Genomic DNA, 13,454 nt, shown 5'->3' with positions numbered 1-13,454 from the left:
GTTGTTCCATCACCTTTCCGGGGATGGAGGTGAGGTTGACCGGTCTATAGTTACCCGGGTCCTCCTTCTTGCCCTTTTTGAAGACTGGAGTGACATTCGCTTTCCTCCAGTCCTCAGGCACCTCTCCCGTTGCCCACGACTTAGCAAAGATGATGGAGAGTGGCCTAGCAATGACTTCCGCCAGCTCCCTCAGCACCCGCGGGTGCATCCCATCAGGGCCCATGGATTTATGGATGTCCAGGTTGGTTAATTGGTCCCTGACCCAGCCCTCATCTACCAAGACAGATTCCTCCTCTATCCTGACTTCTTCTGGGGCCTCAGGGGTCCAAGAGATTAAGAGCAATATAACAACAGGTTATCTGTCATCCACTGAAGGGGTTTTGAGGACTGTCTTTGAAGGCTGGAAACAAGTTGCCAGACTAGATGAGCTATGGCTCATTGATATGGTGCTTCCTTTATTCTTGTGGTTTTTTTCTCGCTAGCTCAATTCACTGTGCTGGTGTCAGCCTTCATCATGTCTGCTCCACTGCTGGTGGAAACAGTCTGGGAGGTTCCTTGTTTCTCCCTGCAGCTTGATGGTCCTTGGAGTAGACCATAGCAGCTGGTTAACAGCACGTACTATAATAGCACCACCAAAGCAGTTTATCTGGGAAGTTTAGAAGAGTACTGGCTCCCTTCCCAGCCTCTGGAAAGCACGTATCCAGCAGAAGGTCACTGCCCCTGCTGGGGTACATCTGGTTTGCACACAGGTGGTGCCGCTGCCTTTCTAAAAAGCACTGCATGCTCTGTATCTATAATCACAGGTAAATCGGGGAATGTCTCTAATTACTATATTAATTGCTGGCATATTCTTAAATTAGTAGAATGTTTGTCAGTAGAGCCAGTATTTTATTTCTGTGTTGGCAGTGAATGAGAGTTCGATTTTTTTTTTTTTTTTTTTTTTTTCCTACCCCATTATAAAACCAATTGAAAACAGTATGTTTGTTTGTGACAGTCAGGGTGTGTGTAAAATGATCGCTCAGTTTTTATTCTCATTGTTTTGAACAAGCAGTCTTTTAGATGTTGTAAGTAAACCCAGTGTGGGTTGTTTGGTTGGTGTGTGGGGGTTTCTGTTTTGATAAACTGACTTGGATTAGCAGAAATATATGCTCTGCTACCGTCCATTGAGAAGGGAAAGTGCTGTGATGAAGAGGACAGAGTATACCACAACTCCAAATATTTCTTTATATGCTGTGTTTTAATGTACTTGAAGCTAAACCTTATTAGAAGAGATAGTTTATCTGATGATATTAGATAGCTGCCATGTTAGAACAGCTCTTTGGCAAGTAGTGTATTTTTTTGCTCTGTTTACGGGCCAAGTCAAACCAGCCTTTGTCACCTTACTTTGAGCCTCAGTAATTCAGTATGTTTTTCTGGTGTTCATTTACACAGGAATGTCCAACAGCAGTAGCAGCTGTGCATCACTTGCATCAGGGACAGACCCATGGAAGAACTGTTCATGTCTTAGTAACATCGATTCATTTTCTCTTTTTTTTTTCTCCTGTTCCCAGCAGATATATGGAGTGATCATTCATTTCAGACAGACCCAGACTTACCACCTGGTTGGAAAAAAATCAATGACATTGCTGGGATCTACTACTGGCACATACCAACAGGAACAACTCAATGGCAACGTCCTGTGTCCATCTCAACAGATCTCCAGGACTCACGAAAAGGATCGCTTGGTTCCATTACTCCGTCTCCTACTCCAGAAACTGAGGTAACATACTGTGTCTTCTTGAGGGCTGCATGCTGTAAAGAAAATTGAAATAACTTTTTGAACTTGCAAGTTTAACTGTTAGCTAAACTGAGCTTTAGAATATGGGGCCTGATAATATCTCAAAGTGTAGCTATTTGTTGATAATACCTTGTAAGTACCTGTTTTCTATGTGCATTTTCTAATGGCTGTGCCTCATGAAACATCCTAAACTTCGGATGTGTAGGATGAAATGAGACATATCTCAGATAAATTAGACAGACAGTGCCTGATGAATTTGAAACCACTGCAGTTCTGTAGCACGCGCTGAAGTGTTGCTGCATTGTATGGATACAGGATAGATAAAATATTTGCACATTATAGCAGTCTTTTGGCCAGACTCTTTGTTTGCATCTTCTTTCTTTTTGGTTCACTTGGTAGAAGTATCACACAAAGACATATGAGTCTTCATTTGAGACTAGTTCCTTTACAAAATAGTTTCTATTGAGTAAACATCAAGTATTCTCAAGTGTAAGGCTCTTAACACCCTGCCAGTACAAAATACCTGCACAAGTGGGTCACTGTGTTGCAGTCAGTCTTTAACTAAAAACAGAAATGCACTCTCTTCCACATGTGCTGAAAGAGCAATATGTGATACTGCCTTTTAAAATAATCCTTTCAGGCACAATCCAGGGGCTTGACTGATGCCATATAAGTAGAAAAATAAAATAGATTATCAGAACCACAGAACCACAGAATCATTTAGGTTGGAAAGGACCCTTAAGAAAGAAGAGTAGGCTTCAAAAAATGCAACCTCTTTGTTTTAGTATGCTGAGAAGACTTCTATGGAATGAGGTGTTGATATAAAATCAAATTGTTTTGAAATCAGTTCTTTTTCATACTAACTTTTCAGAATAATGTCCACAGTTTTATGAAATCAAGGGAAGTCTTTGTACTAGCTTTGAGTGTTAGATCAAGCAATCTTTAGGGTTTGTTTATTTATTTTTAAAAAATGTCTTTAGATATGGCATTTCTTCTGTTCTTGATTTTGTTGATATATGCACCAAAATAACTTAAATCACAGAATCACAGAATCACAGAATGTTAGGGATTGGAAGGGACCTCGAAAGATCATCTAGTCCAATCCCCCTGCCGGAGCAGGATTACCTAGACCATATCACACAGGAACGCGTCCAGGCGGGTTTTGAATGTCTCCAGAGAAGGAGACTCCACAACCTCTCTGGGCAGCCTGTTCCAGTGTTCGGTCACCCTCACCGTAAAGAAGTTTTTCCTCATATTTATGTGGAACCTCCTGTGTTCCAGCTTGCACCCATTTCCCCTTGTCCTGTCAAGGGATGTCACTGAGAAGAGCCTGGCTCCATCCTCATGACACTTGCCCTTTACATATTTATAAACATTAATGAGGTCACCCTTCAGTCTCCTCTTCTCTAAGCTGAAGAGACCCAGCTCCCTCAGCCTCTCCTCATAAGGGAGATGTTCCACTCCCTTAATCATCTTCGTGGCTCTGTGCTGGACTCTCTCTAGCAGTTCCCTGTCCTTCTTGAACTGAGGGGCCCAGAACTGGACACAATATTCCAGATGCGGCCTCACCAGGGCAGAGTAGAGGGGGAGGAGAACCTCTCTTGACCTGCTAACCACACCCCTTCTAATACACCCCAGGATGCCATTGGCCTTCTTGGCCACAAGGGCACACTGCTGGCTCATGGTCATCCTGCTGTCCACTAGGACCCCCAGGTCCCTTTCCCCTAATGAAAGTTAAGAGGAGTTAAGGACATTCAAGTATGTATTACCATCTTGAACCTGAAACTTTTATGCTGTATGGGCTTAAACGTGTACATTCTTGTTAATTATTTTAGAAAGATTGCTCCCACATGTTCATAAATCCTACTCATAAGGTTTGCAAACTTGACCACAACATTTCAGTTATAATTTACATCAGTCAAGCTCCCATGGAATGTACTGTGCACCAAGAACACTGGAAATTATTTCTGAGAGGGTTCATAGAGAAAGAACAACAATTGTTATCATTCAGGTAGAAAACAAGAAAAAAAAATCCAGAAATGCTGAATGTAAAGTGCTGCACATGCTTCCAGTATAAATTCCTGTGATGTACACATGAATGAGATAACTTAATCATTAAGTATTTTTCTTACTCTAAAATGTGGAGAACAGGGCTTTAATTAGTTATAGATGTCTTTCACAAAAGCCCAGAAATCAGTATGATTGGTAAATTGCAGAGGGAAAATGCGCATATTCACTTCAAATATTTTTCTACCTCTGTTTAAAATGTCTTTACAATGAAAATTTCAGGCCTGCTGGTAATGTGGCAGATGTACCTTTAACATTTCACAATTTTGTTTGCTTTAAATGAAGAATAGTTTGTGATTATAAATAGTGATCATTAATTCTCAGCAGCATCATGGAGAATATGAAATGTGTGAATGATAACAACATAGATTTTATTATAGTGTAGATGTATTAAATAAGACATTTGAGGAGTCTTCTAAAATGCCATATATGTGAGTACGTAGTAGGCTTACCTAGGTTTTGATATGGCAGTTCTAATTCAGCAAGGAATTTGATGCAGGAAAGATTTATGCATATACAGTTCTGTGGCAGCATGAAGACCGTATACTGTAGTGTAAAAGATGATACAGAAAATAAGCAAGTTTCCAAAATTTGTATTAGTATGATATTATATGGTTATTTTAATTGTAGGTATAGACGAAGGCATTTGTTGAAGGTCTCTGCATTCATTGATAAGCATCTTATGTACCATTATTTAAACAATGCTGATTTTTTGACTCTGTAGTTATTAAGATAGCCTTGCAATACAATACCAGCAGATTTACAGTAATGGAATTTAAAACCAGTGTGTGAACTGGGCTCAGGACTTTGTGCACTGCCAAATTCTGAAAATGCTACGAAGAAGGAGCATAGCTGGAGTTATAATGAGAACTGTTAGGAAAAGTCTTGCATTTCTTGAAACCACAGATGTTGAACTTTATTAAGAGGAAGAATCCTTTGGGATTCAGCTGATTCTGAGCAGAACCCTGGTACAGAGCAGTAAGAAGGAAATAAGCCATGGTGTGGGGTTAAGAGATAGGGATAGGTAATGAAATAATTTGTAATCTAGATTTAAGAGTGTCAGCTACCATGAATTTTTGGTTCTTCATCTCTCTGCAATCAATACTTGCCAACACCTAATCATCTCCAGGTCACTTGCAGGTTATATTGTTCACTGCACTGCAGCCTACGCCAAGTGCTCCCCCTCTCCCTCCCTGTGAAGGATTAATGTGGATGTCTGTGATATGGTCAATCTGACACTTCACAGAAGATGCGGAATTCAATCTAGAATAGGGGCTTCCAAATGCCTTTATCCCGGTGCTACCATTGGCAGCAGCAGTTGTAGTGGACAGCTTCCAGCTCCAAGCTGGACCACGCGTGAGCTGTGCGTACTGCTGGTTCCCTCATTGCAGTTTGGAAGCCTGTGCTCCAAGATAGCCTGGTTTGAGAGGGCCGGTTTGGCTCATTTCCACATGCTGGAATTTGTATTGCTTTCTTCTGAAAAGGTTGGGGGATATATAGGTTTTAGGAAGGTGAAAGAGTATAATCTAGGATTGAAGACTGGCATGGGTAGCATTTCATATCTGTCCCAACAGGCTTCTGGGAGTCCATAAAAAATACTTTTATCACACTTGTCTGTGAAGCATCATGTGCTAGTCTTGAGATGAGTTTATTTGGGCTCTTTCAGCTTTTGAGTTTGTCAAATAAAAGTTTAAAACACCTTTTTTTTTTTTTTTCCCCCACCAGAGTAGTGCCTTTTTACCCTTTGTCTTGTTTCCGCTTTTTTTGTTTGTTTGTTTTTAAGCATTTTGTGTCCCTGTCTCTTAAATAATGTGATATACAAAAGCTTTGCTTCATTTGGTAGAATGTGGCTCACAGCTGAGGGCAGTCAACAAAGAACAGATCAAGTCAGCCATTTTTATGTTGTAGCTTACTCTGGATATTTAGCATAAAGAAAAGCAGTAACTATTGTTGAACAGAGAATCAGAAAAAATTGGGTAGGGAGGAATGATGCTGTAGTGCATACAAATGGCAAAAAAGGGTTTTAAAAAAGAAAAAATGTGGAAATGTCTTACTTTTGCACAGGCAGCAAGGCAATTTTTCTTTCACAAGATAATCAGTAAATTTCAATCCAAAGCAATTATGGGTTAAGCATTATGCAAAAATCCTGCAGATTTAACAAAAATGCTAATAAATGCTAAATATGAATAACCTGGAACATTCCTTCCCTTCCTCCCCCTCAAAAGCATGAACATGTATTTTGGTTTTCCACAGCTGACTAAATTTGACTTAGTTTTAGATAGCTTTTTTCTCCCATGTGTTGCCAAATGACTTCTTTTGAGAATCCTTGTCTTTGTAATGTTCTCTTCCAAATTTTAGAGATTTTGCTGCCTCTTTCCCATTTCCTGTGCAGAATAAAAGCCGTAGGGTTTAATTTTCAATAAGAGCTTTCAGATCACAGCAGAGTTTGGTAATAGTAGTTGTGTGTTCTCATAGCCTGCCTCACCTCTAGAAGTTCTTCTGTAGGTAACATAACCACTAGCAGCAAATAATTAAAGAGGAGGGGCTTAGCAGGAAAACCGAACAACTCAATTTGAAGGCATGTTAGGGAAGAGTTATTTCTCACAAATAATTCCTCCAGTGGAGATGTACTGAGACCACTTCTGAGGTGAGAGGTCCACCCTGCAAATTAATGCATTGGGCCATATTAATAGGTACTGCTTCATCTTGGGGCTGAGCTGGACAACCTGGGAGAGCTCATCTTAAAAGGGGCCACTAATTACAGGAATGCGTGATTTTGTGAAGCTACGAAGAGGTGGCTCTGGGTCTCTCAGCAACCAAATCTCCTGTCCCACCTGGCTCTTGTTCAAGACTGGGATTTCTGTCCTCGTGGACAAGAGGAGAGGGGCAACTGCAACATCAGCTGCTCCTCCCAGGCTTTACAAAGAAGGATGAACCTCAGGTTGCTGTAGTGCTAAATGCACTGCTGCTTGCTTGATTGTACCAGTGAATGCCTCTGAAAATTTTGAGAAACTTGAATGGAAAATGAGAGGGTGGGTGGTTGGTTTGTTTGGTTTTTTTTTTGTTTTGTTCTGTTTTTTAAAAAAGCTGCTAGACTTTACACAACTACTTTTTCAGCCAGAAATCTCTCTGCACTCCTTACTAGTCCTCCTTCCCTTCACTGTCCTTCCTTGTGCTTTCTCTCTAGAAAGATTTGATTTTTACCTTGTACGTATCTTACCCTTATATATATCGTTGTGTTTTAGTATTTCTGGTTCCAATAGTGTTAGGGTCTTTTAACAAAAGTGCCAATCAAATGGAAATACTAATGTTTCCCTTTAATTGCCCTTTATCAAAGGCTGTAGCAGCTGTGGCCAACATTCATATTCAGATTCATTTTGCTTGCTTTTAAGATCATAGTTAAAGAGTAATTTCATTGTCTGTTCCTAATTTATATTAACTTTCCTTGTTTCAATCATTTGTTTTGGTAAGTAACTGTTAGAGGCATGTCTTCGCTCCCCTTTCCTCCAAGTGCCATGGAATAGTGGAATAATTAGTTGAAGTTTGAGGTGATCTGTTCCCTAACCCATCCTGTAAATATCAATGCTAACAACAGTGTCTTGTGTTTTTTCCTTTTTCTTTTTCTTTTTTATTTTATCAATGTGCTTCTTCCTGTGTGAATAATTATGTATCTAGAAACAGCCATGGAGTGATTTTGCTGTACTGAATGGGGGAAAGATTAATAGTGACATTTGGAAGGCAAGTATATTGTCAGATTTTAGAACCTTTGATACTATTACCCTTGTTTTTTGCATGGCAGTGGCTGGTTTTTTCCCCTTTTATTTTTCCATTAATGTCATTCATAACCTAGGCCAAAGTGAATGGGGGTACTGCTAGGGATGTCTAGCTCACAAACGTGCTGCCTTTCTGATCTTTCCACTTGGAATGGATTCAGTCTAAACTAGCAGGGCAACTGCCATGACGTAATGAGTGAGATGCCTGCACTGAATGAAATGCAGCTTGAGAATATATGCATGCTTCTTTTCAACTTCAGCCAGAAATACTATCGCTTCTTTGCAGGGAGGATTTATTAATTTCCCTTTGAAATAAGAAGTAACGTGGTGGTGTACTTAATACTGTATTAATAGTACTTAATACTATACTAATAGCACTGCATTTCTCTCTAGGATCTGCATGCAGCCACTGTGAACCCAGACCCAAGTCTGAAAGAGTTTGAAGGAGCAACATTACGCTATGCCTCGTTGAAGCTCAGGTACAAAGACTTCAGAAGTCTCCGTGGAATGACCAGTTCCATTTTGTGCTGTGCTGTAATTTTTATATGATTTTAAGATTGACTTTTGTCTTTTTTTTTTTCCTATAACAGAAATGGTCCACAATCTGATGATGATGATTCTTGTAGCATCAACAGTGATCCAGAAGCCAAGGTCTGTAAGAAGATCCACAATGGGATAACAATTAAAAATTTGCAATTGTAAACATAACTTGCAAGGTGCAGAATGTCTCCTAGGTTTTGAAATTAACTGTGCTTCCCTTCTTGGCACAACGTGGATTGACCATGCAAGACTAATTCCATCAAAGGAATTTGCAGATTTAAAGCTTCATTCAGTTTGGTCAGGAAAGTGTGGCTTATTTTAAAATCATGTAAGCCAGGAAATTGAGCGTTACAGCTCAAGATCTTACTGTCTAGCTGTAATAACTGACCCCTTGCACAGCTGAGTTTTCTGTCTTGAGTGAGAGAGGGCTCTGTTGTTTGTCATGGTTGGATAGCTTCCTGGGGCATTCAGTGACAGAATTTGCTCTTTATTCTTGGGTTTATCCCTTTTTTTAAGTACTCGTCCTTGTTTATGTGGCTGCTTGAACTAGCAGCTAGTAACGAGGAAGTTACTTTTTAGAACAAGGAACTTTGTATTTTAGAACAGAGAACGCAACCTTGTTTGAGGATAAAATTTATAGAGAGAAAGGAGACCATTATGTGAACAAGAACCATAGTTAAATCAGAGCCTTTACTGTTGTAATACAAGGTTTTTGAGGAGAAAAAAGCAGCAGAAGGTTCTGAATGCTTATATACATATCTGCGGATTTGTTTTGTGGATGGTTTTGCCTTGTGCTTGCATCCATTTTTAAGGATGTATGTGAATCTCTGTAATTGGAAATCCAAGTAATTTAAAGAAGTGTTTTGGCTATGCTGTATACCTGCAGTGACTGACAGGATCAGAAGCTACTTATGTGCAGGAAGACAGTATGTAACAGAGTTAATAATTATAATAGCATTAATGATACATTTTAGGAGAGAAAACAGACTGATCAGGGTACTTAAACTTCTTTGTCATCTTGATTATTTGGCTTGTGGTGTATAAATCAGATGTGAATAAATGTGTTTTGCTTGGCAGGCTGGCAGTTAAAAAGCAAGGGTTTCAGCTGCGCTCGTTACAATGACAAGCACTAAATGGTGAGCACAGTAAATGGAACTGGAGGAGTGATGAGCATTAGGTGCCAGTCCTTAGAACCAGAAAGCTGTTCCTTTCAAGATAAACCTTACAGTATGGAAAGCATTATAGGGAGGCAGTATTTTGATATGTCTGACTCTTTACCAGGTAATTTGCACGGGGCAGAATTAGGAGCCCTTCCTGCATGGAGAACTGTGGCAGTATTTGTGTGGGCGAATAACTCATGTGTCATCATCTCCCTTACCTCTCTGGCTTGCTGTTTAAACTTCAAAATTTATGGAATTGCTACCCATCTGGTGTCTGTGAAACGGGTCAGTGCCAAAAGCTTGTCCTCTCTTGTGTATGACGGCTGGTTTTGTTTCTCCTGTTTAGGCAAAATCATGCTTGATGACGCTTAAACGGGTGATCAAAACTGAGCACTGAAACATTCACAGAAGTGACTGAGAGGAGCAAGACAAGACATAGAAGAGAAACTATACATGATTGGCTTTTTAAAATCACTTGAGTCAAAGCACCTTACCTGCTGTCTGTCACTGCCAGATGGGGATGTTGTACAGGGACAGTAGTGACTGTGTGCATGGTCCTGCGGGTGAAGCTCAGCAGCACCGATGTTGCTTTGCAGCAGGAGAGGCTGGGGGCCGAGCTGTTCAGTGTATCTGCCTCTGTCCCGTGGAGAGGATGAGCAGCTGCTGCATGGCTGTACATCACAGGGATGGGAAGTGGTCTGGAAAGAGCAGGGAAAATCTTCAGCTGTGGAAAATACTCTGGGATCTTTAATTCTCCAATGAATGGGAAAGGTGTGTGGTAGGTGGATTCCTTGCTAGCCCATTTTACTCAAAATATTGTGAGACTGAGAGAAGTCTGATAGGATTTGAAACTGATGACCTGAGACATGGAAAATTAGATTTTTTTTTAGTCCCTTAGGCTCTCCTCTGCCACATGATGTGCCTTAACTATATTTGATTGAAGCTTGCTTTTGTGTGGCAGCAAGCACAGATAGTTTTTCTTCATTTCAGCATAAGAGAAGGAAGCTTTTTTTAACTTGTTAAACTCTCCTTTGGGAAGAATTTGTTAAAATGAACCTTGTTAGAGATATTTTAAACATCTTAAACCTATTTAAACGTATTCATGACCTTGGTCAGTACATTTGAAAAAAAATAAATTAAAAAATTAAATTTCCTCAATGGCATGGAGTAACCATGTCAGCAAAGGAAACCATGCCACCTTGTGGAAAGCTGAAGTAGTTGTCTTCCCCCAGAGTGTCAACTTCTGCAAAGATTGTAGCACTGCAAAAATATCAGTTTTGGGAAAAGTGTGTCATATAATTCATGTTATTCTTGTAAGAAAAGTGATTTATGCAGCAACACAGTTAAGCATTCAAAATTGTCAACAAACAACAAATGTTTCTCCATACATCATGTGCTTAAGATGCAGTTAAGAGCTTCATATCCTTGGCATCTTGGTGCAGGTTGTCTGCACAAGGCCATAAAAGAGAAGGGGAGGCAAGAGAAAGGGGAGAAGGATTACATCCAGCTTCTTGATTTCAGTAATTTATTTTGGTAGGAATTTCTTGAAGAGATGGCTCATTGCACTTAACAGGGATCCTAATTCTGCATGTGAAGCATGCACAACTGGAAATGAGTTTTGAATTGGTACTTCCCAGGAGACAGATCATAACCTTCCTAGTTAATTTATAGAGAAACATGCGCCTTCCTAATTGAGTTTCAAGGGAGGTAAAAGATGCTTTTACCAGTCCTGGGCTGTAAATTCTTCTGGACTGTCTCTTTTTATATTGTTGTAAAATATGATGACCGTGTGTAAAAGTATGAAAAGATGCTAAATATTTTCCTTGCTGTTGTGCAAAGAAACTGAACCTCCAGGGAAACCTGTCTTTGTCTCTAGGAATGGGATGAAAAATAGAAAGCTTGTGTGACCCAGTTTTTTCCAAAGTTGTTTCAGAATTGGCCTGTTTGGCCTGACATTTGGGCTTGCCTTTATTCTCTCCTTTTAAATGTGGTTTTCTGCTAAGGCTTAATTTAGTCTTTCTGTGTTAAGCATGGATTTTGGATTCCCTGTCCACATTAGCCTGTTCAGCAGAGCTTCACTTTCTGGCCTTACCATTTTAGAGCAGTTTCAGCTATATATTGATATCTAAGAATGGGAAGAATGTATTTATACCTGTGGAAGTACCAGGCAGTTGCTCCAAAAGTCTGTTTTCTACTTTAGAAAACAGTAAATGCTCAGGATCTGAAAAGAGAGGAAGAGAAGGAGACTATTTCCAAGAGGGGTAGAAGCAGGAGATGCTGATACCAGGTATTTAAATTCAGCTGACAGGTATTTAAATTCAGCTGACAGGTATTTAAATTCAGCTGACAGCGGCGGCGGCAGTGACTGCGGCGGCAGCGACTGAGGTGAGTGCGACATTGGGCTGTAACCGGGCGGTTTTCATACTCTTGGCCCCCTGAGCAGCAGCCCCGAGCTGCTTCCCCCCCACCCCGGACCCGGGAGTTCCCGGCAACGAATCAGGAGAGGAGGGTGTGTAGCACCACCCCCTGTTGATCGGGTGATAAAGAGCCTCCTGGAGGACAGGGACTAGTCCCTGCCCAGAGGGTACAGGGGGAGTCAGCAGTGACTGGGTGTGTCCCAGAGCGGGAGAGGCCGCAGCCGTTTGCAGCTCTTTGGGGAGGGCGCTGACTCCCTCCCAGTGCACAAGGTGAGGAAGGCGTCAAGGAGCTGTGAAGCAGGGGTGTCACCGGTAGGCATTTCCCAGCTTAGTGAAAGAACAATGGTATCTACCCGGCGGAAGAAGATCAAAATGGATGTGGGAACCCAGACAGAGCTCCCACGGAAGGAGGCAATGGTGCAGGTCACAGGCTGCAGGGAATGCTACAGCGTCTCTGTGGTGACAGGGGGCTGCGTGCGCTGTGAGCAGGTAGATGATCTGCTCGGCCGAGCGGCACAGCTGCAAAGCCAGGTTGAAAGGCTTCAAGCCAAAGTAGAAAGGCTTAGGAGCATTCGGGAGGCTGAAATGGAGATAGACTGGTGGAGCCAGGCTCTGCCTTCCCTGCAACAAAAATGGGAGCACCTACCGGAGAGCTCCCAGGATCGAGGGACCCCTGTACTCTGCCCCTCTCAGGTGGAAAACAGTAACCTAGAGGAGAGGAGTGGGTGGAGGCAAGTCTATGGCTGTGGCAAAAGGCGAGTGCCCTCCTTGCCTACCTCGCCTCCACAGGTGCCTCTGAGAAATAGATATGAAACCCTAGCGGAATACAGCCGGTCCAATGGGGATGTAGTGGAGAGGCAACCTATATCAGAGGTCCCACCACAGTCAGAAAAACCTGACAGGCGTACAGCTACCTCCTCCACAAGGAAGAAGAGAAGAGTTTTAGTGGTTGGAGACTCCTTCCTAAAGGGATCTGAGGGCCCAATATGCAGAGCTGACCCCCAACACAGGGAGGTCTGCAGCCTGCTTGGAGCCCAAATCAGGGATATCACCAGGCAACTCCCCAACCTGGTGAAGGCCACAGACTACTACTCCCTGCTGATCTTCCAGACAGGTGGGGAAGAAGCTGCATCCCGTAGTCTGAGGGAGATAAAGAAAGACTACAAGGCCCTAGGACGGTTGGTGAAAGAGTCTGGGGCACAAGTTGTTTTCTCCTCCCTCCTTCCATTTTCAGGTGATGACGTGGGATGGAATAGTAGGATTCTCTCTATTAAAGCCTGGCTACGAGACTGGTGCTACAGGCAGGGCTTTGGGTTCTTTGATAATGGCTGGTTTTATAAGACAACAGGCGTGACGGTAATACATGGGAAAGGTTTATGTCGTAGGGGCAAAAGGGTTCTGGGACAGGAATTAGCAGGGCTCATTCGGAGAGCTTTAAACTAGATTCGAAGGGGGATGGGGTAGTAGCTGGGCTTGCACCACTGGGGCAACGCTCTAGTGTTGAGGTAGACCAGGAGGCCTCCCATCCCCCTGGGGTGAAATCGGTGTGCTCAGCTCGCTCCCTGCAATGCCTGTACACCAATGCGCGCAGCATGGGGAATAAACAGGAGGAGTTAGAAATCCGTGTTCGGTCGGGGGGCTATGATCTAGTGGCAATTACAGAGACTTGGTGGGACGCCTCGCATGACTGGAATGTGGTCATGGATGGCTATGTCCTGTT

At 42.1% G+C, this 13,454-nt stretch overlaps 1 protein-coding gene across 9 annotated transcripts in view; it reads left to right on the top strand.

The window, feature by feature from the left end:
* The window catches only part of APBB2 (amyloid beta precursor protein binding family B member 2), a 215,238-nt gene that overhangs the window by 135,778 nt on the left and 66,006 nt on the right, over positions 1-13,454 (top strand). For 5 of the 9 annotated variants that reach the window (XM_068402954.1, XM_068402950.1, XM_068402955.1 and 2 more), the window contains 3 exons: positions 1,551-1,759; positions 8,011-8,096; positions 8,208-8,268. In XM_068402954.1, the coding sequence (XP_068259055.1) occupies positions 1,551-1,759; positions 8,011-8,096; positions 8,208-8,268 (356 nt within the window). Of the gene's footprint in view, positions 1-1,550; positions 1,760-7,519; positions 7,583-8,010; positions 8,097-8,207; positions 8,269-13,454 lie in introns of all 9 variants that reach the window. The other 4 variants (XM_068402953.1, XM_068402957.1, XM_068402956.1 and 1 more) reach the window with 2 other exon arrangements.

Source organism: Nyctibius grandis, chromosome 6, assembly GCF_013368605.1.
Source record: "Nyctibius grandis isolate bNycGra1 chromosome 6, bNycGra1.pri, whole genome shotgun sequence".
Classification (NCBI taxonomy): Eukaryota; Metazoa; Chordata; class Aves; order Nyctibiiformes; family Nyctibiidae; genus Nyctibius; species Nyctibius grandis.
The sequence above is the reverse complement of the archived record's forward strand: the minus strand, read 5'-3'. Positions and strand labels throughout refer to the sequence as shown.